We start from the raw sequence: 27661 nt of genomic DNA, 5'->3' as shown, positions 1-27661 counted from the left end.
CCCAAACATGTATTATATCCCTTATTCCAGACCTAAATGTTGTAGGACCAGGGTGGGAGTGGATCTAGATTTGTAGGTACACACTTAGACTTGATTATCTTAAAGGCCTTTTCCAACCTAGTTGATTCAATGATTCTACTTTTTGTGCAAATCTATACATTTAAGATAGTATACTTAACTGTTGTGAGTCCCACAGGCTCTTCTGCAGGTGAGTATAGGGCCATCTCCATCTTCAGTAGAAAGATCTGAGAAATTTGCTAACAAAAAACAGTCCTTGGGAAGGAGAGCAGAGGGTTTTACTTTTAAAACCTGCCAGAATGGTATGAAAACCCATATATTTAGTGGGGAAACATTTATATCTTACAACACTGGTAGTTGTTCTCCCTCATCTGTCATTGCCCACACATAACTACTGTTCTGCTTTAATACAGACCAATTTGAAGCACAGGTGGGTCTCAAGCCACTTACCCTATGTCAGATAGATCCAAAATTATTTGTGAACAGGATGAGCTTTCTTGGTTTTCTGCCAGCCAAACAACAAACAGTACTGTGGGTTTCAATCTACTGCTGCCTTTGGGCCAGGACAGGGCAGGATTATCTGGCTGTTCCTTTAAGGATGCTGAAAGCAAGCCAGCTGGAAATGTTTTCAAAGGAGGTGTCATCAGAGCAAGGTGGAATTCCAGTAGAACAGGAAAGGCACAAAAACCAAGTAGAGTCCAGTAGCTGTAATACACACAGGACAGCCAGGAGAAAAGCTGGAAATACTAAAAGGGAACCTCTCCCTTGGAAGTAAGAAAGGAAGAGCTTCAGCAGACAAGGTATGACTATATATGAACTTCAAAAATCAAAAATCCTGCAACAATAAGGGAAAGAGGGAGGAAAGAAGAGAGCAGTCTGGTGGGGAACTGGGGGGCTGGGTCAGGCTGTGTGGGGAAAGAGCTGACAGCTCTAATACTACCCAAAAATTGGTGGGGGGAAAAAGAAACAGAGGACTGTTTTGCTGCTGAATGACACCAAGACATCCCATCATCTCTCCAAAAGTTAAGAAAAATCTAGATTTATAAAAGACAAATCAACTATAAGGGGTAGCTGACTGGGAGCAAGTTGGATTCCTCCACCTTAAGCACTGAGGTACAGTTCTTGTTGTCAGAGATTTTTAGTTATGAATGCAGAAAGCATCAACTATACCAGCAGCTGGTAGAGGCGAGTCTGCAATAGAGCCCTTCATTGATGGCAAAGGGCTGGGATCTAAGGCAAGAACTCACCTTGCTGTGGATGAAGCAGCACGCACCTCCCACTCCCCAAGACAGCCCTCAGCCCACCTCATTTCCGAGCTCAACACCAGCGGCAGGTTTTTTCCTGCACAGCTGCTTAAATTGAGTGGCAAACTTCTCATCTGACTTACCTTGCAACCTAACACAGCTGCCTCGGACTCTATCTACAGGCTAGAGTTACATGTCTAGCAGAAAACCCCAAACAACACATGCTGGGACTGGAGGGTTGCAGTGACCAGGGCACACCTTGAGTTTTTCCCTATATAGCTCAAAACAGAAATTACTATATGCAATGACACAGCCCTGGCACAGATGGACAGAATCAGAGGTGCAGCACACAGCACCCTGTGAGCCCTGGGAATACAGCAGTATGCCACACTCACCTCCCAGGGCTCAAGACATTTTGAAAGGATCCATGAGACCTGCTGCCTTTGAGTCACACAGACTAGCAGGGGGAGAGCAAACATGGCAAGATCCAAGACTGGAGTGGAGAATCTAGGCTGGGAAGGACAAAATATAACCTGGATAGGTCACAGAGCTAACTTGTACAAATATTCTTCATTACAGTGCTAGAGATGCACTTCATCCCCCCTCTTCTTGATGCCTTTCTCAGAACCTGTCAGTACCACATGAAGCATTCACATGATGTGTTAGGGTACTGTAACACTTTAATGATTATCATGTGAAAGAGGATGTTACGATGACTAAGTGAGTATTATCCTGGGCAGGGCCAAAACTGGTCCTGCCAAAGCCATGCTTGCAGCAGAAGCTATTACAACTGGGGAGGAAAGAGGAACATAAACACTTCTTTCTTTGAGCGCTCTGTGTCTCACATTCTTCTCATACACGTTTTTCCTTCTCTGGGATCAGTTTGCCCTCTAGTGGTTCACACTGCAGAAATGCATTAAGTTTACTGCTGCTGTAAATCATGACATGTCAGTGATTTCAGCCGTTATGCGTAAAATTAAATAATTCAAATTCCCTTTGATCTGCACCCATTTCTTAGTACATCAGGCCATTAGAAAAATATGCACCATGGAGTGAAGTTAGAAAAGAAGATGCATAATGCCTGCTGTCTTATACATTATGTATCACAACCTATAAAATGATCCTCTGCCCATCCAATCTGGAGTGACATAGCCAACAGATATGGGATTTTTTGGGACTGTTTTTGGAGAGATCTTTCTTCAGCTTTTACAGAAACTAAAGAAAAGGAAAAAAAAAAAAAACAAAAAAAATTTGGAGAAAAACAAGCAACCTCCAGACCACTCCAAAAGCTAAATTGTACACATTTAGACTCTTGACATTGCCTATACAAACATGAATATGGAGTATAACTTACTGGTTCCTTTGCATACCCCCAATTACACTCATTTTGACTTCTCTTTGGGCTCTGTACAGCAGAATTGCAAAGTTTAATTTATTCCATCAGTCTTGGCTAGATACAAGAACAAAATATCTGCTTCATTTGCTTTTAGAGTGAACTATTATCTTCAATGACTTCTTTTATAGATAGATTGAAAATAGAATGTCTGTATCAAACTGCACTTCTGACACAGTTAATTCCACCTTAGGATGTGGCTTGACATCCTTTCTATATTTATTAGTGACTCTCATCTGTTAGGCTGCAAAGTTACCAGCTATCCATAACAGCAAAACAATACACATCTAGGGGGTGAAAGAGAAGACACAGCAATTGTGAACTAGTTACTTGGCATTCAACAAGGTACTTGTCATGGTGCCAAGTGAAATTTCAGTGCTCAGCTGTCTTCAGCAACTTTTGTCTAGAAAGGCTTTTCCTGTGGTTAGCTTAGTCAGTGCAGGTTGAATGACAGCAAGGTTTATCTCCCAGTTAAAGATATCCCAAACCATTCTTTATACTCTACCTACAAAGACAAAGTAGACAAATGTAAGGAAAAGCTGTACACTTTAACATCATGAAGAAAAATGTTTTCCAAATTCCAGCCTCTAAAGAGCATCCCTGAGCATTAGAGACCACAAAATCAAAATCAGTTACAAGATTGCATAGGCAGCATCATCCTTCTAAAACTTCCTCCTCAGCTTCCCTGCAGAGGCCATGGACTGCTGGAAGCAGGAGGAAAGCAACACCTGGACTTTTCCCACCCTGATTCTCTGCCTCTACGGATTCCTCTCCATGCTGAAACCATCAGAACCTTTCCTAACACCGTATCTAACAGGACCAGAGAAAAACCTGACCACAGATGAGGTATGGTTTTACTCTCATGTACGGAGCAGAAAAATAGAAAAGTAAAACTTGAAACAATTTTTTATAAGATTAAGAAAAAAAAAGAGAAGAAGAAGAACCCAAACAACAAAAAAAACCCACAACTGCAACCAGTTTTGGTAGGTTACAGCTTGCAGCAGATAACATAAATAAAAAATCCATTTAAGAGATTTAAGATCCATTTGCCCGCTCAACAATCACATGTTGCTTTAGGGCGGATATATGTTTTATTAATCCCTTCAGAGCAAAAGCTTCCTCCTACATAATCTTTTAAAGATAAATGAGTTTCATTTCCTCAAGAATAACAAAACATATATTCCCTCTTCTAGGTTACAAACCAGGTTTTCCCAGTTTGGACATACTCCTATCTTGCACTCCTTCTCCCAGTCTTCCTCATTACAGACTATATGCGCTACAAGCCTGTCCTCCTCCTCCAAGGCATCAGCTTCATCGTCACGTGGCTTTTGCTCCTCTTTGCACGTGGAGTGGTGGCCATGCAGATAGTGGAATTCTTCTACGGGATGGTGACAGCCACCGAGGTCGCCTATTACGCCTACATCTACAGTGTTGTCAGCACTGATCACTATCAGAGAGTGACGAGCTATTGCAGAAGTATCACTCTGGTTGCAGCCACCACTGGTGCTGTGCTGGGACAGCTGCTGGTTTCCTTAGCAGATGTATCCTACTTTCACCTTAACGCCATTACTCTGGCTTCTGTGTCCCTGGCATTCCTGTGTTCGTTCTTCCTCCCAATGCCCCAGAAGAGTATGTTCTTCCACAGGAAATGCATTGCAGAAGCTCTCCCAGGAACACACAAAACAGTGGCTACGGTCAGCTCCAACAAGCCACTGAGCTGTCAAGAGGACAAGAGCTCTCCATCTGCTGACGTGGGACCAGCCCCTGAACAGCAGGCTGGTAATGCCAAGCCACAGAATCATGTGCTCAGGGTTCTGGTGCAGCTGAGCAAGGACTTGAGGGATTGCTACAGCTCTAGGAAACTTCTCTACTGGTCCCTGTGGTGGGCTCTGGCTACAGCAGGCTTTAACCAGGTCCTGAATTATATCCAAGTGCTGTGGGACTTCAGAGCCCCCTCTCACAGCTCTGCGGTGTACAACGGAGCTGTTGAAGCAATTGCAACTTTTCTGAGTAAGTCAGTGTCTAAGCATCTATCATAAAACCAGTCTCTAACATTTTACTTCAGAACACTTTTAAAGGACATTCCATCACTTACACTCCAGGAAGTCAGGGTATGCATTCTGCATTCAAGACCTAGGTCGTTGAGGTACAAAATCGTTCAAATGAAAGTTATGCTTGTTTTTTTGGTTGGTTCAGTTTGGGTTTTGGGGTGTTTTTTTTCAGTTTTAGGACTGGGACAAACTGGAACACCCAACTTTATCCTACCAGTATGAAGAACATGTACAAGTCACACAGACTCACATTCAGGTGCTAAATCCACTCAGGGACACCCATCTTTCTTTGAATGAGGTTGTTGGGTGTTTCTTTGCTCCCAGACAAAGTATCACACAGCTTTTATAACAATGGTACCAGTTTATACAGATGAGAATTTTTTCATTTTTAATTTTTTTTTGCAGAAAAAACAACATAACCGTTTCACGCTAAGATCTTTTTCTAGTTAAATACTCTTATGCAGCATGACCAAAAAAAGGAATTTTCATTATTCCAGGATACAGAGATTTGCAGGAAAAGAATTTATTGAATTCATTATGCTACTGACATTAATCATTACACTTTTGCTCTGGAAGCAGATGCCCACACCAGGCAAGCAAAGTGATGTTATTGAAAGGTAACATCAGAATATACCACCCTGAATTGGCAGTGTTTCTCATATTCTATTGTGCTGCTGTAAAGAACTTGCACAAGACAATGGGGTGTGATCCACCAGGCAAAAAAATAAACACATCTATATCATAACTCATCATTACAGTTATCAAGGAGAAACAGATACTTCAAAGATTAAAAATTACTCTTGTCTTGAAGTAGGCAACAAAATAGACCAACTGAATCATGAATTAGAAGCACTTAACTCCTGAAGTGTCTGCTCCTTGATGAATTCCTTTCTCTCATGGAATCATTTATTTCTCATTGCAGAGGTGCAGAAGTTTTCAAATTCCAAGAGGCTCCTAAGATGAACAGTCAGGTGCTTCCTTTCTCAACAGATGCATCTTTATCGCAGGCCCACCAAAAGCAAACTGTCAATCCTCAGTTCCCTGAATAAACTCAGTTGGTATCACACAAAACTCCCTTTTCTGACCACTTAGCCCCTTTATGAGCTGCACAGAGCTAAACTATTAAACAAGAAGGTTTACTAGCTTACTTATAAAGTACAAGCTGGAAGAATTGTTCTTCTTGAGCTCCAAACTGTGTCCCTGATTCTCTCTCTAGAAATATAGGCTGGGTAGAGACAGCTAAATAATGAATCCTTCTACATAACAGTTTATCATGTGAAATGGAATAAAATATAAAGAATGGAATGGCAAAGACTTAATTTATGCAGTTATCTAAAAATGACCAGTCACCTGCATGACTTCAGAAGTAATTAGAAGTGCTTTCAAAACACTTCAGAACTACTCTATTATTCAGCATCGCCTTTTGGCATGAGTGGCAAGATTTGGAGATATATACTATAGAACAGATACAACATTTACATGTTTTCTTCTCTTTTTCTAGGCTCAGTAACATCTTTCACAGTACAATACGTGAAAATTAATTGGAACCTTTTCGGAGAACTGGCCTTAGGGGTCTTCTCTACAATAGATGCTGTTTCTCTGCTTCTCATGCACTTCACTACCAACATTTGGGCATGTTACGCTGGCTATCTCATTTTCAAAGCATGCTATATGCTCCTCATAACAATAGCAACGTAAGTATAAAACCTTACAGTGCTGCCGTCGCACACAGAATACTAACAGTGCTTCAGATTTGCTTTGGGCATCCCTCCTTTTACTCAGAGGTAGCTGATCTAATGCTGGACATAACTGATTAGGTAAAGACAAGGACACTTAAATGTCTAGTTATGTAGATTTTGTTTTTCTAAATACCCATGAAAGAAAAACTACCAAAAGGACATTGAACATTTACCAGGTAGAAACTAAACAAGGTACAACATATCTTTATTACTAAAGGCAATAGTAACAGCAAAACATATACACTATTTTCCTCCTTCCTGACATGAAAGATGCAAATTGAACAGTAGAGACAAGAATTCTTTGACAACCATCCTTTAAGATCCCCTGATATCTCAACGACCTTGCTGATAGACTTTTACCATGCTGCAAACAAGAATGCAAGAAAGTGTTTGGCATAGTGTTTCCCAGCGTAGGTTTACACATAGAATCCTTAATAGTATTATGATGTAAAGCAGGAATAAAAGGAGAATATTAGATAAACTCAGACAGTATCTCTTAGGAGAGCAAGCTATTTTGTTGTCAGAAATATGAAAATAGAATAACAAATATTATATTTAATCTGTGTAATAAATATAACACATTTTTATTACACCAGTTATTTTTTTGATTGGAACATCTTTAGACATACCATACTATTTTAGTAACAAAAATGCCAGATGCATATGTCAAAACCCCAAATTATTCAGATAACTTTTGAAAAACCTGCTATACTGAAATGCATTACAAGATTATGCCTATCTATCTTGAATGAAACCAAGTGAATCTTCTATTTTCATTTTGGTGGTTCTTAGTACATTATAGTGGATCACACCTGAACCATTTCAGTCCATTCTACAAACAAATGAAACATCATTTACTCCATCCTCCATATATCATCTGCTTGAATCGTTTCCCTTCATCAAGTAAATGGAAGGCAACAGCTTTCCACCCAGTGTGAAGTAATTGATATGCCAGTCTCATATTAGGTTCCAGATCGCAGTCAACCTGAGCATGGAACGTTATGCCTTGGTGTTTGGATTCAACAACTTTATTGCACTGGTGATTCAGACCATTCTTACAGTAGTTATTGTGGATTCAAGAGGCCTGGGACTGGACATAGTGATTCAGGTAAGTGTTATTAACTTACTTCCTGTTTACTTAATTAAAAATTAATTTACTTAATTTTGATTAAGTAAACAGGAAGTAAGTTAATAGTAATTTAATTAATTTAAATTAATTTACTTAATTTTCAAAAGCTTACCAAGAAAGAAATTGCTATTCCAAAGGACAATTTAATTCCCTCTTTCTTCTATAGAAATCTATACATCTTGCTTTTCCCTCATGCCTACCATAATTATTCCCTTTCAACTTTTAGTGCAATATTTAGGATTACAGATACTGGTCTTTAACTATTCAAAGGCAAATACAGCAGAGCATAAATAATGAGGCACTGCTATCTGATCAGATTGTTAATTAATAGGACACTGAATAGCATCCTCTGATTTTCTTAGATGTAGAATCAACATGGCTACATGTTGTTAGGAAAGTTCAAGGCTGTGAAACACAGCCTAGATTAATGAATTAATTTCAGCTCATGTGAAAAGGAAGGACACCTGCCTTCTCGTTCCAGAGCAGAAGCAAACCTGGTCTGTATCTCAATGTGAATAATAAAGTGTCTTGCCCATAGCTTGCGCACTTAAGTTGGGGTGGGATATGGTATCTCAAAAGTGTCCCTAACTTCAGTCAGCCCAATTCCACTCATGTCAGAATGAAGTGAAATGTACCGACTTCAGCACTTTCTTAAATGCGATCTCAGCTGAGGCAGCTTCCTACTCTGTGGAAGAAGACTAAAGCTATTCAGATATTCCACACAGTGAAGGCAGAAGTAATTTTAAAAAATTAAAGATTGAATTAAACACTAAAACCAAAACTTTGAAATTAAGGACAGGAATATGAAGACTTCATAAATAGCCTTGCCTCTGTTGTTGGAAATACTGATCAAAAGTCACTTGCAATATTCATGACCACAGGTAATGAAGCTACTTCTATATTTTGCACAAATAGTAAAAAATCCTGTTCCTATCCTTTACCCCCTGATGTTAATTAAGAGGCATAAGAATGGAAGCAAGGGGCAGTTCTCTATGCCTCAAAGATCTGCTGTTTGCTGGAAAAGCTAAGATTTTGCTTAATCACAAAGTAAAAACTTGAGCATAAAGAAAGTGTGCCAGAACACAGGTAAACAAAAGAGTGCTTGACATCTCAAAAAAACCAAAACAAAACAACAACAAAAAAACAAATAAAAAAAAGCAGCACTGTTTCCCTAATGTGTTTTTCATTAATTCCTTTGTCTTTTTCTCTCCCCCTCCCAGTTTTTAATTTATGGCAGCTACTTTGCAGTCATAAGTGGAATTTTCTTGATCAGAAGCATTTGCACACTTGTCTCAAGCAAATGCTAAAGGAAAATAGCAAGATCTTACGAAGAGCAACTGTAGCTGGCTATATAACATGGCTGTATGAGTCAGGCAGACAACCTCACATGGCCAGGCCCTAGCAGGAGAAGAGTTTCTACTGCAGCATGCAGGGAACAGCAGTGCAATCTGAATGTACAACACAGCCCTGAAAAGCTATGCTGAATCATTACAGCATTCCATTACAACATATGCCAGCTAAGAGATCATCATAATAGCACTGTGCCAAGAAGAAAAAGATAAGTTGCTTTAGGTTCTTATTTACTTACTTACAAATAGCTTGATAGAAGTTATTTACATACAAGGATAGAGCAACCATTTTGGCATTCCACTGTACACAATGGCAGAGATTAGAGTTAACCCTGCCTTGCTTATTCTAGCTCTTGTATATGGTGTTGACAAGCTGCTTCCATGCACCTTTGCTTATGCACAAAAGTTAAGGGGTCTATCTCCCCACCAAGGAACCAAGGAAGAAGGGGCTGTATTTGCATCATTATAGTCTTTCCTAACTACAGGCAATTTGATGACAGGCTCCTCCCTTCTAATTTAAAAGCCCATGTCAGAAGCAGGCATTTTGCACACAAGGGTTCAGAAAAGCAGGGTTTGCACAACCTACCTGAGAAGTTTCACTAAAACACTGCTAAGCCACACTTGTTGCTCAGCCCACACTTGAAAGCCACGACCTAAACACTGCTATGGACTCAGTACAATCTCAACCCAGAATGAAAAAACTTCAGAGTCAAAACAAAATGAAACCCCTTCCTCCTTTCCTTGTGCTTCCAGTAAAATTAAATTCAGGACTGAGTGTCTTCCCATTTCAACAGCAAAAGAAAAAAAAAATATCAAAAAAGGACTGAGTAATACAGACTAAAACCAGAGAACTACATTGTGGAGAAATTTAGCTTATTCTGCACAGGAAAACTCCAGATTAACACAAACATCAAAAGAAAATTTATAACTGAAGCGAAAAGCTAGCATCATGTGTGCTTTTGAGTGCCAAATGAAGGAGGTCCATTGATTTTGTCCAAGGATTTGGCAGGATCAGCATCTCAGAATTTATCAAGAAGCTTCAAGTCCTACAGCTAATTTAGTCCAGCACAAAGGACAGTTAGTCCAGGAGAAGAAAAAAGGGGCTATAAATGAGTTTGTATAGTGAATACCTAATATAAATTATATCCATATGTTGAAGTTATTTCTGTACTGCTATTTGCTTCTAGCTTCCAATACCTACTTCTAATAAAAATAGATGCTACTTGACATTTAAAGAATATTATTCCTGTAGACACACAAGCTATCATTTCTACAGACCTATGTGCTTTTCATACAGTTGTCATATACTGCAACTAGACAAACTGTCCAGAGGTGAAAACAGGCAGGAGAGAATCAATTTGTTTCAAGTAATAAGAACAATCAGTATGACTTGACAAAATGAACCCAGCTAATTTTCTAGGCTTTTAGTTTACTATCGTGTTTTGCGTGGGCACTCTCTGTTATAAACTGCTTCTAAGCAGAACAGCTGTAAAAGCAGATTTACTTAGTCTCCACTAAGTAGTAAGTATCTTTTATTACTGCAAAATCAAGGGCATGATATTCCTGATTGAAGAAATGAGGACAAAGTCCAGTAGAGCAAAGACTGTTTTATTTCACTTTTTCTTGTGAGTAGGAATCTTCTCTTAGAATCATAGAGTCATAGAATAGTTAGGGTTGGAAAGGACCTCGAGATATCTAGTTCCAACCCTCCTGCCATGGGCAGGGACATCTACCACTAAACCATGTCACCCAGACTACTACTACTAAATGCTCTTGAGGCATTTAGTTCAAGAACTAGGTACTAGTCCTGGACTAGAATCTAATTAGACTTTGTTTCAATGAAAAAGAACATGTTATGTCCAGCTCCACAAACTGCCTTTGGTACAGAAAGTTAACAAATATTTCTGTGTCACATCTCATAAAAGAAAAAAAAAAAGGCAATAATAAGCTGCAGGAACGAATCTAGAAAAGTTGGTAGAAATAACAATAAAAATTCCTCCATTCTGAACTGGTCAGAACTCACTGCCTTCCATGTACATGGGATGCCAGTAAGGAGCAAAGCAACCAAGTAGACACAATGTATGTGTTTTGCAGATGTAGAAAGTACTTTTTGTAAAACAGATAAGACTTAAAAAAAAAAAAAAAAAGAAGAAAAGAAAAGAAAAAAACTCTATTCCTATTCTCTTGAATTTCCAAAAGAAAGATTCCTAGGTTGGGACTTTGGAGCACTGGGGGAATAGAAAAGGAAGATGACAGCTCTTCAAATTGTTATGAAGGACATAACACATTGGAAGCAGAAGAGAACGGTAAGACCTTATGTTACCCCATGTTTTCAGCTGTGAATCAGTGTTAACCCAGGAACCAGAGACTTCATCCAAAACGGTAAGATGCACACATCTACCTGTGTATTCTTGTACTTACACACTTTGAAGTGGAAGTAGTTGAGGCTAAGCAGGTTATAAGGCTGGAACCACAGGCCCTAGTTCTGTAGGAAAAGGAAACTGAACCAATCCACCTGTCCTTGAAGGTTTTAGCATTCACTCTTTATCTTTCTCTCAGCATACTAATGGACTCCACGCAAATATGAAAAACCAAAGCCAAGCACATCGCTCCCCATAGCTACACCCCCCTTTCAACACAACACTACCTACCTTTGAAACACTGGTAGGTTTGGGCACTAGTCTTCTATGAAGGTACAGTCCAGCGAGCTGATAAGGCCCAGTTCTGGCCAACAAGGCAGCAAACAAATTGTATCTTTGCATTCAAAGCAAGAAGGTATTAACCCAGCACTGCACAGCTTACCAGAGAAATGCTAGTCAGCAGCCACCTTTCAGCAGTCCAGTAGACCTACCCAGCAGCATCTTCCCACTGGTTCTTTCCCTTTCTCTGTAATCACTGGTAAAGAAATGCAGAGGCAAGCCTGGCTTCTCTGAACACTGCCTGCCTGGTTGCACTACCCACTCCAAGCGGTGTGAGAGCTTTCCACACCTGTAGAACAAGACCAGGCTCTGTTCAGCTCACAGAGCTGCTCTGAATAGTATACAGAGCCCCTTGTGCCACAGCATGCTCCCACTGTCAATACCCACTCCAACAACAGGCTTCACAGTTAACTCTGCCCTCTGACAAACAGCGGAAGGTGTAGGGAGCCCAGCCTAAAAAAACAATTAAAAAAATACAATAGAATAATTAAATTAAAAATAAATAATCACTGAGTTAAGGAAAGCAAAGCAGCAGCATTTCTCTGAAGTACTTCAGGTTTGACTTTTTTAGCCTAGAGGATAGACTTAGAAGCTCATCTTCTTGTCAATTTACTCTTAAATGACAGATTGGTCCTTATACGGAACCAATTCCTGGGCAACTAATAGTATGAGTTGTTGGATGTCCTACCTCCCCTCATCCCCAGCAAAGCCAGGACAGATAGAAAAGACCCCATGAGCCCAGAGGCCACCACACTATGCACAGGAGTAGGTCAGGGTGAGTCCAAACTGTAAAATGGATGCTGTGTTTTACCCATGAATCAGAGTCCAAAGCTTTCAAAGGTATTCAGTAACACAGAAATGCAATCATGATTGCATTCCTGCTATGTCAGTTTGTATTAATCATTAGCCACTGTGAGTCTTAAAGCTTTATCTAAAAATTAGATTAGTTTGCTGACAAAACCTGTAAAGGAAAAAGCTTCCCCTGCAATCTTCATGGATAAATTCTGCAAGCAAGAACTCTGTTGAATTATTATTACATAAAGTCTGTTAACATTTTATGAAGTCTAGAATGAACTTCTAAGAAACAGGCAGAAATTTCTTACTACCTGCAATCCTGAAGGGTGGTTTCTGACTTCTCTTTCAAAAGACAGAAGTCATCCTAGGAAGAAACTGCACATGAATCCACAGGAAATGCACCACAGCCGCAGCTTTGACAGGTAATTCGTTACTTTTGGAGTTATTTGGAAGCATGCTGGCCACTCATTTTCTCAGTGCATTTGCAAGTAATGCAAGATTATGCTGATGTTACTGATAAGTCCAGGTTTTAATGTAGTCTTATTTTGAAAAGGTAGCATATCAAAATATTTCAAAGCAGATCTAAAGATAGTATAGGCTGTATTCATTAGGGACTGTAGTGACAGGACAAGGGGTAATGGGTTAAAACAGGGAAAGTTTAAATTGGCTATAAGTAAGAAGTTCTTTACTGTAAGGGCACTGGAATGGGTTGCCCAGGGAAGCTGTGAATGCTTCATCCCTGGCAGCGTTCAAGGCCAGGTTGGACAGAGCTTTGGGTAACATAGTTTAATGTGAGGTGTCCCTGGCCATGGCAGGGGGATTGGAACTAGATGATCTTAAGGTCCTTTCCAACCCTAACTATTCTGTGATTCTATGATTTTATATGCAGCAATTTGTAAGAGAAAGATGGCAATTAGAGGCAATCATTTAAAATAAAGTTTTAAGGTTCAGACTGGTTTTTGTAACATTCCTCTGAGGTCACAGAAATACTGCCTTAACAACATACTATTTATGCTAAGTTTTAATAAATACAATCACACAGTGCAAGTATAAGCATTTATGAAAGTGCCTGATGTAAAAAATTCTGCTATTTAAAAGGAATAGCTTGTATCAGCTTGATTAAATATCAATGTGTTGCTTTCATTCTGTTATGTTTCAGAACATTGTTTTGCTTGCTTTCCAGGAACAGTGGAATTGACTTTCTAAGGCAAAACAAGCAAAATAAGCTTCAGAAACCCCAACCCCTAATCTCTTTAGACTTCTTTTTGCAGCCAACTACTGTGAAGAAACAAATCCCACTTTTCCTTTTGATCATTACTTTCAAAAATGAAGTCAATATTCTTTTTTTCTAGGACTGAGCAGGTACCATGAGCAGATAGTTTCTGTATCTTTCTTTCCCCACTAAAATGACTAAAGTGCAAGAAATATGGTAAGTATTAAAGCATTTTGAAGAAACTGAGCTTAAAATGGGTTGCAAGCTGACTGGTGGCTTTTTATTGTCTGCAGAAAGGCTTGTACTTCTATTGTTCCACTTGGCTCTCAGGCTGCAAATTAACCAAAAAAAAAAAGAAAAAGCCTTCTTGAGCATGCTGACATAGAACCTTAATCTCACAGTTTCACTCATTCAGAAGTGAGATTGTAATGGAACTTCATCCTTTCACTACGATACATCCACTCAATTCTGTCACTAAAAACAACCTTTGGTAGACAATACAAAGGCTGGAGCTTACTGCCACCAATGCACTTGGATCAAAGTTGTTCATTTACAAGCTGCATCTGTAATCACTGGCAGGTTTAGCGAGAGAAACATTAGCAGAACTGGGTGTCACAGACGGAGTCATGCACTTCACTCACAAGAGGCAAGAACATACTTTAATTTCAATGGTAAATGTGACAGTGGTTTTACAAGACTCACTAGCAAGGTACGTTTGATTATTTACTGCGTAAGAGGGCATGGTAGAACAAAACCGTCAGTGATACCTCCCACTGAGGTGCAAGATTCAGGAAGGACCCTCTTGCTTTATCAATTCCTTCTTAGAAAGAGGCTAAGTGCAGCTAGATTCAATCCTAGTCCCAGATTTGGTCAACAGCTATGTCTAAAGGATTATATATTCACAATCAAGCCTTTATATCACTTCATTTAGATTTCAAAGTTAACGTGCTATTAATCATTTATCCATAATTTGTTGCGGCAAGGAATTTCTTAACCTCAAGGCATCCCTACCTGAGATGAGATCCCCATGTGCAGCCTGCTGCTGTGCAGGAGAGCTGGACATGGTCCAGGCTGCCCACTATTTAGAAAGCAAGATAACTGGATTATGGTCATGTTTGCATACCAGCAAGAACTCTGGGTCACCATTCCCGACAGCCCCCACCATTGCCAGCCATCTGCCAAGCCCAGAGTAAGCTGCTGGTTATGGCTTCAGCAGGGCTGTGGGTAAGGACAGTTTAAAAGTAAACTTGCAAATGAGTTTTTAACAACTGTGAAGAGAATCTTTATAAAATTCCTGTTGTGCTCTATTTTTTCTTTCTTTGTTTAGGACTATGTATTGCTGGAAGGGAGCCGTAGGCCGCAGCTGGATTTATCCCACACTGATCATATGTGCAAATGGATTCTTCTCCACGATGAGGCCATCAGAATCTTTTCTCACTCCTTATCTAACTGGACCAGACAAAAACCTAACAATTGAAGAAGTAACTATTCTTTTAAGTAATAATTAAATGCTTAAAGCATTAACTCTTACTTGCATACCAATAACTGAAGGCAAGATGAAGTGTTCAGTAATACATGTATATTTTATGTGGAAACTCATATGTAAGATGCTTCTGGAAAAGATTAAGGAGTCCCCTCTTTTGCAGAAAGTCAAAACTGAAGTCCCTACATTCTTAAGACTTTGAAACCACTATTATGGTTGTTCAAGAAACTGATATTTTCAGCAAAGTCAGGTCAACTGGTTCCTCTCAGCCTAGAACCTCAGAAGAGGGGCAACACTAAGACTTATTTATATTTACCACAGAATGGATTACACTGACAATGACACAGTGATTGCAAATGATAACCAAGGGGACTTCCCCAGATGAGCTGTTGGATTGCTACCTACATTACAGGGCTGCCCTATACATTCATTAGCCTGTGGGGCCAGATTCATACTTTAAAAAGCTGTAGGGTTTGGGGTTTTTTTGTCTGTTTACCTGCTGGGGTGTTTTGTTGTTTTTTTTTTTGGGGGGGAGGTTTATTGTTGGTGGTGGGTTTTTGTTTTGGTGGGTTTTGTTGTTTGTGGGGGGTTTTGGGGTTTTTTTTTTTTTTTTTTTTGACGAGACCATGTGCTTCAAGTTGCCTTGCTCTGTTCCTCTGTTCAGCACTGACTGCCTTGGGTGTACACTTCCCCACAACAGTGGGCATCGTTAACAAGTAGCTGAGTCATGGAGCTATGGTATAATTAGGAAAGACAAGATTGGTTCACCCACATACAGCTAATATGAAGAACAGTAATTCCTGATGTGCAGTAGCAAATATTAAGGCAGAAAATAGGCTTTTACTGGAATTATTTTTCAGCCAATCTACCTATTTAGTGGAGCCTAGCATTACTGTGTTTGCCTCCTGAAGGAGCTCATTTACAGTTTCATAATTTGCTTACAGATTCAAAGACTCACAGAATCATTAGGGTTGGAAGGGACCTCTGGAGATCCCCTAGTCCAACCCCAAGGCAATTTAAGCCTGCGCAATTCACACAATCCAGTGTTTCCTGTTACAACTGTGATCCTTCAACACCATGATCAAAAAGCCTCAGAAACATTTCAAATTAATTTAGTAGAAAAAAGAAAGAAAAGTCTTCTTTTGTTATCTTCTAGGTTACAAACCAGGTTTTCCCAGTTTGGACATACTCCTATCTTGCACTCCTTCTCCCAGTCTTCCTCATTACAGACTATATGCGCTACAAGCCTGTCCTCCTCCTCCAAGGCATCAGCTTCATCGTCACGTGGCTTTTGCTCCTCTTCGCACGTGGAGTGGTGGCCATGCAGATAGTGGAATTCTTCTACGGGATGGTGACAGCCACCGAGGTCGCCTATTACGCCTACATCTACAGTGTTGTCAGCACTGATCACTATCAGAGAGTGACGAGCTATTGCAGAAGTATCACTCTGGTTGCAGCCACCACTGGTGCTGTGCTGGGACAGCTGCTGGTTTCCTTAGCAGATGTATCCTACTTTCACCTTAACGCCATTACTCTGGCTTCTGTGTCCCTGGCATTCCTGTGTTCGTTCTTCCTCCCAATGCCCCAGAAGAGTATGTTCTTCCACAGGAAACGCATCGCAGAAGCTCTCCCAGGAACACACAAAACAGTGGCTACGGTCAGCTCCGACAGGCCACTGAGCTGTCAAGAGGACAAGAGCTCTCCATCTGCTGACGTGGGACCAGCCCCTGAACAGCAGGCTGGTAATGCCAAGCCACAGAATCATGTGCTCAGGGTTCTGGTGCAGCTGAGCAAGGACTTGAGGGATTGCTACAGCTCTAGGAAACTTCTCTACTGGTCCCTGTGGTGGGCTCTGGCTACAGCAGGCTTTAACCAGGTCCTGAATTATATCCAAGTGCTGTGGGACTTCAGAGCCCCCTCTCACAGCTCTGCGGTGTACAACGGAGCTGTTGAAGCAATTGCAACTTTTCTAGGTAAGTAAAGATCATTACCAATTACTTCTAACCTGTCCTGTGCTGATGGTATTCTTCAGCAATGTCATTCATACCTTTCTATCTCTTCTAATAGGGCCAAGGTCAACAGCAACAACCTCCAATATATAATACCCAAAACAGTGTGCACATTATGCTTTTGGTCTACAACTTTATCAGTGGAGTCTTCGAAACTCATCTTAAATATATAGAGATAAGCTTCCCTTTCTTAAGGGAGCCTCATTCCGCCAAAGCATTTTAAGTGTTTAAGATCACAGCTGTTTAGACCATGAATTTAACCCAAAGTAAACACTTCAAAAACCCTGTGCAATGACACCTTTCATATGCCTCCCTCAAATATAATTTAAGCTGGGTGGTTTAAGAATTATAAGAGCATATTAACAGCTACTCTGCTCTAGATAGTCTGTTTAAGACTGTCAACTAAAGATCACTTCAGGGTAAGTGCTCCTGAACAAATAAATATACTGTGACTGCATCTGTATCCTGATCAATGCCTCAGGATTGGAGACACTGGGAAAGCAGAGATTACAAAAATCCCAGCAAACCCAAAAACTCACAAACCACAAAAACCACAACTGAAAACAAAACAAAAAAAAGCCCCATGAAAAACTAGAAAATGATTCAAGGCCTGGAGTTCTTTTATACCATATTACAGTCAAGTTTTTTACTATATGTGAAGGTCAATAAGGCATTGAGAAATGCAGTTCATAAATTTATCAAAAACTACAATTACATTTTCATTGAAAAATAATAAAAATATATAGATTAAAAAAAAAAAAAACAAGCATGGAGTGCAACAGATTTTCTTTTCATAAAGATCTTTCCATGAAGGAAAAAGTCCATTTATATTTTGGCAGAAAATGGTTGGTAGGATTGTTCTCTCTGCTCACAGTTGTCAAAAAACAAAGCAATAATAGACTGTGCACTGCTGCCCCCAGCCTTAGGCATGAGGCACTTTCTCAAGAGGACTACAGTTTGTGCAGGCTCTGTAAGCAAGGAGAAAAACACCCAAACCAACAGAAGTCTCCCACACCACTAGCAGAAAATACAGACCACACCATTACCAAAGCCCATTGCAACTGTAACAGTCACCAGAGCTCCTGGTGTGATCCATTTACACAGTTATGCAATGGTTTTAGAAGGATAAAGTTTCAGAGTTCCAATTACTACTTTTACATTTTTAGGTTCAGCAACATCCATGGCAGTTGGATATGTCAAAGTAAACTGGGATCTTTATGGAGAACTGGCTTTGGGAATTTTCTCTGCAATGGATGCTGGTTCTCTGTTTCTCATGCACTTTACTGATAACATCTGGGCATGTTATGCTGGTTACCTTGTCTTTAAAGTATGTTATATACTCCTTATAACAATAGCAACGTAAGTATAATACACAACTGTTTTAATTAATTTAAATCAGTGTCACACTTTCAAATTTACCTGTATTGAAAGCTTTCATAGAAATAAATTTTTTAAATGGGTCATGACAGCAGCACATATTTCTAGCTTATAAAAATTATGCTTATATTTATGACCTATTACAACAGGTTATTCCAAGTCAGAAACAATCTTATCCTACGCCTAGTTCTCTAATGATCTATGTACAAGTACTCTCTAAATGATCAAATGATCATGCACAAGTCTTAAACTAAAATATCCACTCAAGATAAGTAGGATGCACAAAAGCACCGAAGCCAGGCTTCTGCCAAAATGGTGCTGTTGAAGCTTAATAGCTAAGGCTTTGTCCTTTGAAGAATTCACCGTGCACATTAAATTATTCCCAAACTTCCCCCCATAAGTAAAACTGCAGATGTATTTGTTCTCCATGATTTTGTTCTCCTGCACATTCATTTTCAGGTTTCAGATTGCCGTCAATCTAAGCATGGAGCGTTATGCTTTGATGTTTGGCTTTAACAACTTCGTTGCACTGGTGATTCAGACAATTTTAACTGTTCTTGTAGTAGATTCAAAAGGTCTGGGACTCGGTATCAGCACCCAGGTAAGCTACATTACTTGTGCTGCTCAGTTCCTCTCCCTTCTTCCAAAAGAGGGTTCTACTCCACGATTAGCCTTTGGTAATATACTGGGTTATGTCCTAGCTTAGGGCAGTTACTCACTTGAAAAACAGGTTCATCTGAAGTGCACTGGCAGTAGCTACTGCGACCTAGTTGTCCCCCAGTCCTGCTAATTTTGCTTTTCTCTAATAATTTCAAGAGTGTTTTCATAGAGCAGAAGGGAAAGACCACCACCTATTACTCACTATTGTTTTTGTTTTGTTCATTTCTTCAAAGGCTTCAAATTCACAAATTTACTGTCAGAATATCCCAACAGAAGCAGGAAGCAAGCTGAAAGGCAACCTACAGATTTATTACTAGGGTAATTCTAAGATACATTGTTTCCATGGATGCACATTTAAGTTACTGTAATTCTGAGAAGTTAGTGATCCCACAATTTCCCATTCAATTTCTAAATATGAAGTTTAAACTTGTGTACAGAATGAGGTTCAAATCTTTAGCTTCCATCTTTTCAGAGAAGAGCCAAGAAGTGCAGGATAGCTGTCCTCCTCCCTTAACTGACGTGGGGAGAGGAAGCACATAGTACAGTATCCTCCTCTCATTTTACAGCCACAGACTTCCTAAAGTATGAAGTCAAGCATCCAGACTTCTTGAATCCTTTCAAGATGGGATCATTTTGGGGTGTGGGTAGCATGGAAGGGAAGGCAGCAGCAGAGGGACACTCTTAAGTTACTACCTAAGAGTAGAAGTAGTTTTTAATTTTTCCTTATCTTTCTTCCCCACTGCCATTGCTCAGTTTCTCATTTATGGCAGCTACTTCACATTCATAGCTGGAATTTTCCTAATCAGAAGCATATACACCATGATTGCCCTCAACTGCAGAAATACCAATGTGGTTGGTGAAAGCAGTGATCATTAACAGAGACAAAAGGAATGGCTGCAAGCTACAGTGCAGAAGGTGGCATCATCTGAACTTTTTCAGCTGGAAGTTGTGACACACATTTTTAAAGCAAGTTAAATAGCAATAAACCAGTTGGTTTTGTTTGTTTTTCCAAAAGATGCTACTTCTGTGTGTTCCAAGGTGGATTACTGCAACACCGCATAGCATAGCAATACTGCCACTTCAGTTTACAGCCAAATGCAGTCATTTCAGATTGCACAGAGACACTGCACTCCTCAGAAATGTGAAGTTACAAGAACGTAAGGAAAACATAGAACCATAGAATAGTTAGGGTTGGAAAGGACCTTAAGATCATCAAGTTCCAACCCCCCTGCCATGGGCAGGGACACCTCACACTATATCATATCACCCAAGGCCTCGTCAAACATGCCACTACATACAGATATACTGCTACTGATGCAGTAACAGCTGTACTATAACTTTGTTGGGGATGCACAAATACAAAACACTAACCTTCCTTTTTAGTGTCTGTCCTGATAGGCCTATGTGTTAATTAGGTCTGATAAATGCCATGACCAACCCACACTTACCTTCAGAAACAAAACCCCTCCCAAACTAGCTTATTATTTTATACCATGGAGAGACATTTCAATTTCTTTCCAAGGCAGTCTTATATCTAAACTTCTAGTTGTGTTATTTAACTAAAGCTAGTTAGGTACTATTTTTCCTACTGATTCAATAATGCCCACTTTGGAGTCAACTGTATCAGACAGCAGCAAATTACATTGTCTTTACCACAACTTACAGATTTGCCAAGAGTCAGAAGTAAACCAATGTTTCCCCAAAGTCATTAATTCCTGTAAAAACATAATTTTAAAAGCTGCTTGAGCTTGCCTTTATGCCCCAGTAAGTTTTTCCTTCAAAAGAGCAAAATACTTGCATCTTATTCACAATTCTTTTTCAGGAATTCTGACTAAATTTGGTCCTTTGCAAATTTATCTCTTGCCTTAGCATTTGTTTCAACATGGTGCTTGGGGGTCTGCAGCCATTAAATAAGTCCAACCTGCAGCACCTGAGCATCACATCTGCCTTGTAGAACTCAGGATGCACCTCTTACAGCATTGTCTTATACACATAAGAGCTGACATAATAGGATTGAAAGTATTAATCTAGGTGGTCTACAAATGAATTTCTGTAGAAGGGCTAAAGTTAAATGCTTTGATTCTAAAACAGAGGATACTGAAAAGCTAGTGAAAGTATAGCTTTTTAGCAACCATGCTAGTTGCATGAGCAATTGTGAGACCAACTGCAGAGGTTTCAAAGACAAAACACAATCACAGGAAAAGAATTAATTTTGTAAATATAGCTATTTTCAAAATGTAATCAACAAAACAGCTATGGTGTCAGTTTCTGCTCAACATAAAGGAGACTCAAAACAATTCAAGATCTTCAGCTACTTATCTGGAGCTTGGAAAACTTAGCGAACAAACATTAAACAGACATGGTTGTGTATAATGAAAGTTGCCAACCTTTTACCTGTATTCAAGCTACTTACGAAAAATAAGGTATTCTACTATTTCTGCAGCATAATCTAAAACTACATGACTTGCATGCTTAAATGCATTTCAGTATCTCTTAGCAGTAATCATCTTCATTCCTCAGCAGTAATTTCAATAGATGCTGATGAATGAAGCCTTACCCAAAGCTTCATTTATATTAAAGTGCAGATCACAGGATTGTTTCCCTTCCATAAGTCTGTTCATCTTGATGAGACATTTGGTAGATTTTATCCAGTTCCCTGCAATAAGCATAGTTAAGTGTTTAACACATCCTTCTGAATCCTTGCAGTTCCCCTGTATTTCATAATTCAGTTCTCTACTGAATTTACGCATTAGTATTCCAAAACAAGGAAGATAAACAACAGGGAAGCACTACAAGCTACTTATACTTTGCTAAAAAACAGTGGCGAGAGCAAGGGCATCACTAGCATCCCGGAAACCCTCAATTGCTGAGGATTTATTTAGTGAATTTCACAGAGAACCTTGGGAATTAAGCTATACATCATACTCTCATATATATCTCATATACTCTCATATACTATCATATATACATACAGCACTCCACATCAGAAGGAAAAGACATACATCAAGTCTGTTTTAACTCTAAATACGCCAACAGAGCAAACCCATACACTTCAATAACAAATGCTGCTTTAAGCAGATTATTGCACAAGCTGCCTGTCCCCTTTGGGATCTCCAAAGCTTAAATAAAAAGAAAAATAAAAAATAAAAATACACACACACACAGAGAAACTACTACCTCCCCACAGACAGGCAACAGAAATCAAAAGCACTGGCATAAGAAGGGTTTTTACAAGCAGCAGTCAAGTCTTTCAGCTCCCCTACAAATAAGCAGACCTACCAATCAGCCAGAAAATGACAAGTGAAAATGTCTTACCTTTGAGAGTTTACCTCACATGGACTTACACATCCTTTCCTCAAAACTATATCTGATCTTATTTATTCCTGTTATCTTGAAGGGTATTATGATTTTATTCCCCAGTAGTCTGAAACCTTTAAGCTTGCAGTCGATGTATTCATCGTATATTTACATTATTTGTTTAGTTCCAGTATTACACTTGACTTTAAGCCAAGTTCTCCCTTAGTTTAACACACCATCACCAACTAATCTGATGCAGAGTTATATTTTTCTTGAACCTTATTAGTGTTACAGAATAAACAAGCCAGACATTTCTTCCTTGTCTACAAATTCCATGCTAGTAAGGCAGGAAATATTCCAGTAAATAAAAAAAATAATCAATTAATATTACACAGGAGGCATTACTTATATCAATTTTTAATCAAAAGAGTGCTATTACAGCTGTGGTACCTTGGCCTGCAAATACACACTGTTGTGATCACAACTACGTCTTGTTCAAAGACTATCATTAGCTACATGTAAGTATGTGCCTTTTCCAGCTAACCACTTCCCCAGTAACTACCCTCCTTACTGCTTTCAGTGTCCTTCATTACAGAGCTACTCTGTCAAAATAATCCAAGTTCACTTAAGAGTTTCCTGTTTGATATGTCACTTTACTTGGGCTAGAACAGCAAGCTTAATCACAAGGACACAAAGAAACATATCCAGAGTGAGGCATGTGAAAATTTTAAGCTTAACTCAACCTTTAAGCATTTTGCTTTTGATAATTCCTCTGTGTAAAAGTCTCACAGTAAATACATTTTAACCCAATAAAATGTTACTGCACAGAAATAATGCTACATGGGTTTTTTTTTTCTAATATTTATTTTTTTCACCTGCAAACTGTAGCAAAACATGATCAGCTTTATTATGCAGACAGGTATCCCTCTAACATTAGAGATTTAGGCATGTATAAATAGAAGAGCTCTTAGGAAAGGAAAACATTGAGAAATGAACAAACCTTCAATTTAACTTCATGACTTCCAATACCAATGGTTAAAATGATGTAGCTCATTCATTCCAAGAGATACAACAGCACCTTAAGTGGCTGATCTATTCCCCAGTAACATTTTTCACATAACAATGTGTTAAAGTTACAAATACTGATATGCACAAATAGCTATTTTCTAAGAAAAATATGTACAGTACTGCAGCATAATGAATGTGGTATCTGCAATAACTTATTAGCCAATTTTAATATACATGATACCGCTACTTTTTACCTGCCAGCTCATAGGATCAAGGATGTTACCATAGCCCTCCATTTTGCACATTATTACCTGGGGGGGGGGGGGTTGATTTTCTTGGGGGTTTTTGTGGCTTTTGTGGTGGTGTTTGTTTTGGGATTTTTTATTAATATTTTTCATTTTCTTAAAGGTACACAATGCAGGCTTTTATTTTTACTTCTTAAAGACTTCTTTTGTGTTTAAAGCTAATATCAGTGAAACAAGACAACAGTGCAAGAGGCGCAGAGATGTTATGTGACCATGTAAGAGTTCTTTTGGGTAAAGTGTCTATAAGGCTATAAGAAAGGATTGGTTGATGGGCTTCCTGTTGGGAATTGTCCTGTTGGTGCACCAGCCTAGGGGGGAATAAAAGAAGAAAATTAAGATGAATATTTAAGTTTTTTGGTTTTGGATTGTAAACCATTAATGCAAGATACATTAAAAAAAACCACACCCTATTAGGATAAATTTTTCTTATGTTGCAGTCTTTTTCCCCCGGTACTTCTCAAATTATACTCCTATAAGAGGAAGGTATACAAGTACCTCTGTTTTGATCTGACTAGCCTTACAAATGCCATGTCATTGTCATACTGAATTGCATGTAGGAGATTCATGTGCTACCTTCCCTTACTTGAAGAAAAACAAAAACAAACAAAAGAAAAAAATAATCCAAAACCAAACAAACAAAACCCAGAAAAAAACCAAGCCACAAACCCAAAATCTTTGTGTGTCTCTAATTGAACTGTTACACATTATGTCTCTTCAGACAGAACTTAATATCATGCAACAACTCACCATAAAAGGGTTACTAGGTACTCCAACAGCTGCAACTTGTCCAAAAGAAGTTACTAGAGGCTTTGCCTGTCCAAATGCAGCAAAACTTGCTCCTTGGAAAGACAAATGAAAAATATTAATACTAGTAGAGTACAAAGAGTTCTTTGAGGCAGCTCCTACACAAAAATAAGTGGAAGCTTGGCACGACTGATCCTACTGAAACACTATCAGGAATCTGAAGTGTAAAAAATATAGCTGGGCTTTGTTTGTTTTCAAACTTTTTGTTTGTTTGGAACTAATCAATTTCGATTTCTACACATGCACTTTTTTCAATGTAATTTTATCATTTAAATAAACAAGTACTTCCTAATCTTCTCTTGCCTGTGTTCCGTGAAGTTAGAGAAAATGTTACAATCAGTTGCAGAAACTCCAAAAATGAAGGCAAAGCAATCCAATCCAGCCTGCTTAAAATCCCTTCTAAGCCAAGGAATACTTTTAATTTTAGTATCAGATTAGGGTAAAATTTCAGTTACGTCATTGCACACAGACAAGTCAGAAAGCACAACATGGAGCCAAAACACAGTGTGGGAACACCTCAAAGTTATCAAGTTCACAAAGAAATAAATATGCAGCCATTTTTGCTAACTTACAGAAAAATAATTTTCTCTGTGCTTCCAATTTAAACAACATTATCTAAAATGTATCGACCTACCATTTGGCTGCTGAGCAAAAGCAGTCTGTTGAGAGAAAGCTGCCTGGGTTGGGAACGTGGGCTGCTGGAAGTTGCCACTAAGACTAGTAGGAAGAAGACTGTAGGAGGCAGGAGTTCCAAATCCTGCAGGCATGCTCACGGATGCAGTACCAAATGTTGCTGCTGGTAGGCAAAAAATAACAGTCAATTATTTGTAAGAAATCACTTTTTTTCCATGAGACAAATTACTATAACGTCATGTTAGGAAAAGCTTCCTAATGCCTCAGTGACCATACAGTAAGTTAGGTTCAACTTCTACAGCCACTGAACTGATTTGTTAGCTTGGATCATCACCAACTAAGTGCATAATTTACTCCTGCACTTTAAAAATGGAATCATTTAAGATTTGCTAGATTCAGCACACCCAGATATACCTTCTGACAAGGAATTACTTTTGATGCTGTCTGCATTATCATACACTTCCCCCACAGCTTTTCTGGTAAATGCATGTATCAGAAGCAAGCACTTTCAGGCAGCATAAGCCTCTCTGGTTTTCTGCATCTGAGAAAAGCATGAAAGGATCTTCCTACTCAAGCTGCATTACAGGAAGTTACAAATGAAGAATAACAAAAAAGTACTAAGGGATACATGCATCCCCTCTCTCTTCATCCCATCCTCATTTCATAGGAAATTCTCACCATGCAGATTATTTGAACACAAAGTTCCATGTGCAAATGCTCTTACTGTGGAGGTAAGACTTCAAACAAAAAAAAAAAAACCACCACCCCAAACTTCTCATCTGATTCTCTGCTAAACATTTCAAGTAAAGAACATTCAGCTCATATGCAATTGCACATGCCTTCAGCAAATAAAGAGGAGTACATCAAGTGCGAAAATGTAGTAACAAAACCATTATTCACTCTTTTGGGAGTTATTCTTGAAAGGAGAAGTGTAAAGACGGGAGTTTTTTTTGGTGCAAATACAGACATCAAGCATTTTATTCTAGTTAAACACTGGATAGGACTTGGTTTTTTTTGATGGTGCAAGTTAGATTTTATGCAAGCTCAACTGTTTAATAAAAAAAAAAGACAACCAAAAAAACCCAAACATGTATTAAACTAATACAGTTTAACTATCTGTTGAAAAATTTACCCTAACAGTATTCAAGGTCAAGACATTATACATAAGCTGTTGACAAAGTACATGCAAAACTAATGTACTAACATTGTTCAAGTTACAGTCAGCAGAGAAGCTATTCAGCAGGAAAACTTGCTAAAAAAGGCAAATGAAAGCACAACAAAATGAGCAGTGACTTGGGATATCCCAAAAGGCATCAAGCTGCTGTTGGTAGAAACCTGAATCACTCAACTTGTTAGCATTATATTGTGACCATGGAGGATATCAATAATGGTTTTGTTTTAGTTGCTTAATAGGATGTTCAGGTATGCTCTTCTCTCCCCTTACCCAGTTGCCAAATGATCACACCCATTCCATTTTTAACAAAACGGAAGGTCTTCCAAAATTCCACGTGCAGAGAACCAGATAGCTACCAATAAGCTTTTACAAGCAAGAACAATTAGCCACAAGAAACTCAATACCAAATGTGGCCACCTACCAAAATGAGCCTGAGGAAATATGTGAGAGTGCATTGCTCCCGAGAGGCCTTATGGAAGCCACAAAGAGACCAGACAATGTCAAATCATTTACACACTCTTGAACAGTCATTTCTTAGTTATATATAGAAATATACACATATATGTACCAAAAAATTCATCTATAGCACGACTAGCAATAGATTAATCTGGAAAACCATTAGAAACAAATGCTACAAAGCAGATCTCCCATGTAATAAATAGCAAAGTTCATGCAGAAAGAAAGCTTAGCATAAAAATACAAGCTACAAGTTTACACCTAACACTGAAAGGATAGAAAATTATCTTTACATACAGCCACTATCTCTGTCACCCAGTACCTAACATTGGTATAGCTGCCACAGGGTTAGAACCTCTGCAAGCCAGGGATAGCAGTTTAGAAGGTGGAAGGTCAGAGTTACCATATTCAAACAAATTCATCTAAAGAGGCTACAAGTTCTTAACCATGATCCAAATCAGAAAGACATTCTGGACATTAAACAGCTCAACAAGTTTAACTGCATAATAACGCAAAAGGCACTGAAACAGAATTCTATTTCAGCAGAGAACAGGAATTTGAGCAATTCAGTTTTAACTCAGCCTGATCAGTTTAGTTCAACCTGTGTAAAGCTCTGAGCAAAGCCTAACTCAGTGTTAAAACTCATACATCAGCAGATTTAAAACTGTGAAAGTCCAGTTAATAGATAAAAGTGCCAAAACTTAGCAGTGCCTTTGAAAAGGAAAATTAGGATAACCTAGCAGTCATCTAAATCCAAGTTCAGCTTTTTAAAGAAAAGCACAAGTTTGTTTTTTTTTTTATAAAGCATTTCAGGTTTTGTTTATG

At 38.9% G+C, this 27661-nt stretch overlaps 4 protein-coding genes across 16 annotated transcripts in view; 2 read left to right on the top strand and 2 right to left on the bottom strand.

Annotated features, from left to right (window-relative positions):
* The window catches only part of CCL20 (C-C motif chemokine ligand 20), a 29203-nt gene extending 16677 nt beyond the window's left edge, over positions 1–12526 (bottom strand). The window contains exon 1 of the mRNA XM_062638948.1: positions 12311–12526. Within this exon, the coding sequence (XP_062494932.1) occupies positions 12311–12356 (46 nt within the window). The 5' untranslated portion in view covers positions 12357–12526. The remainder of the gene's footprint in view (positions 1–12310) is intronic.
* On the top strand, positions 256–10166 carry LOC134174209 (thiamine transporter 2-like). Of its 2 annotated transcripts, none has more exons than XM_062638939.1 (6): positions 256–818; positions 3304–3501; positions 3849–4665; positions 6208–6400; positions 7412–7553; positions 8795–10166. In XM_062638939.1, exons 2-6 carry the CDS (start codon positions 3352–3354, stop codon positions 8879–8881), a joined length of 1389 nt encoding a protein of 462 aa, XP_062494923.1. In that variant the 5' UTR covers positions 256–818; positions 3304–3351; the 3' UTR covers positions 8882–10166. The 2 variants fall into 2 exon arrangements, with proteins under 2 accessions (XP_062494923.1, XP_062494922.1); XM_062638938.1 differs by having other exon boundaries at positions 257–818; positions 3336–3501.
* Positions 7431–20165, top strand: LOC134174208 (thiamine transporter 2-like). Of its 4 annotated transcripts, none has more exons than XM_062638935.1 (7): positions 7431–7553; positions 13770–13846; positions 14958–15111; positions 16270–17086; positions 18289–18481; positions 18959–19100; positions 19913–20165. In XM_062638935.1, the coding sequence occupies exons 2-7, from the start codon at positions 13824–13826 to the stop codon at positions 20033–20035; spliced, it is 1452 nt and encodes a 483-aa protein (XP_062494919.1). In that variant the 5' UTR covers positions 7431–7553; positions 13770–13823; the 3' UTR covers positions 20036–20165. The 4 variants fall into 4 exon arrangements, with proteins under 4 accessions (XP_062494919.1, XP_062494918.1, XP_062494917.1 ...); XM_062638934.1 differs by lacking the exon at positions 7431–7553 and adding an exon at positions 12559–12839; XM_062638933.1 differs by lacking the exons at positions 7431–7553; positions 13770–13846 and adding an exon at positions 12559–12839.
* Positions 20166–22857: 2692 nt separating this feature from the next.
* Positions 22858–27661, bottom strand: part of AGFG1 (ArfGAP with FG repeats 1) — a 36532-nt gene continuing 31728 nt past the window's right edge. For 3 of the 9 annotated variants that reach the window (XM_062638923.1, XM_062638931.1, XM_062638927.1), the window contains 4 exons: positions 26802–26849; positions 25208–25369; positions 24517–24608; positions 22858–24077 (listed from right to left, as the gene is read on the bottom strand). In XM_062638923.1, the coding sequence (XP_062494907.1) occupies positions 24018–24077; positions 24517–24608; positions 25208–25369; positions 26802–26849 (362 nt within the window). In that variant the 3' untranslated portion in view covers positions 22858–24017. The remainder of the gene's footprint in view (positions 24078–24516; positions 24609–25207; positions 25370–26801; positions 26850–27661) is intronic. The other 6 variants (XM_062638925.1, XM_062638930.1, XM_062638932.1 and 3 more) reach the window with 4 other exon arrangements.

Source organism: Pezoporus occidentalis, unplaced genomic scaffold (genome assembly GCF_034315485.1).
Source record: "Pezoporus occidentalis ecotype Australia unplaced genomic scaffold, CSIRO_AGI_Poc_V1 ctg59, whole genome shotgun sequence".
In the NCBI taxonomy this organism is placed as follows: domain Eukaryota; kingdom Metazoa; phylum Chordata; class Aves; order Psittaciformes; family Psittacidae; genus Pezoporus; species Pezoporus occidentalis.
Note: the sequence above shows the minus strand (reverse complement) of the source record. Positions and strands in the feature narration are given on the sequence as shown.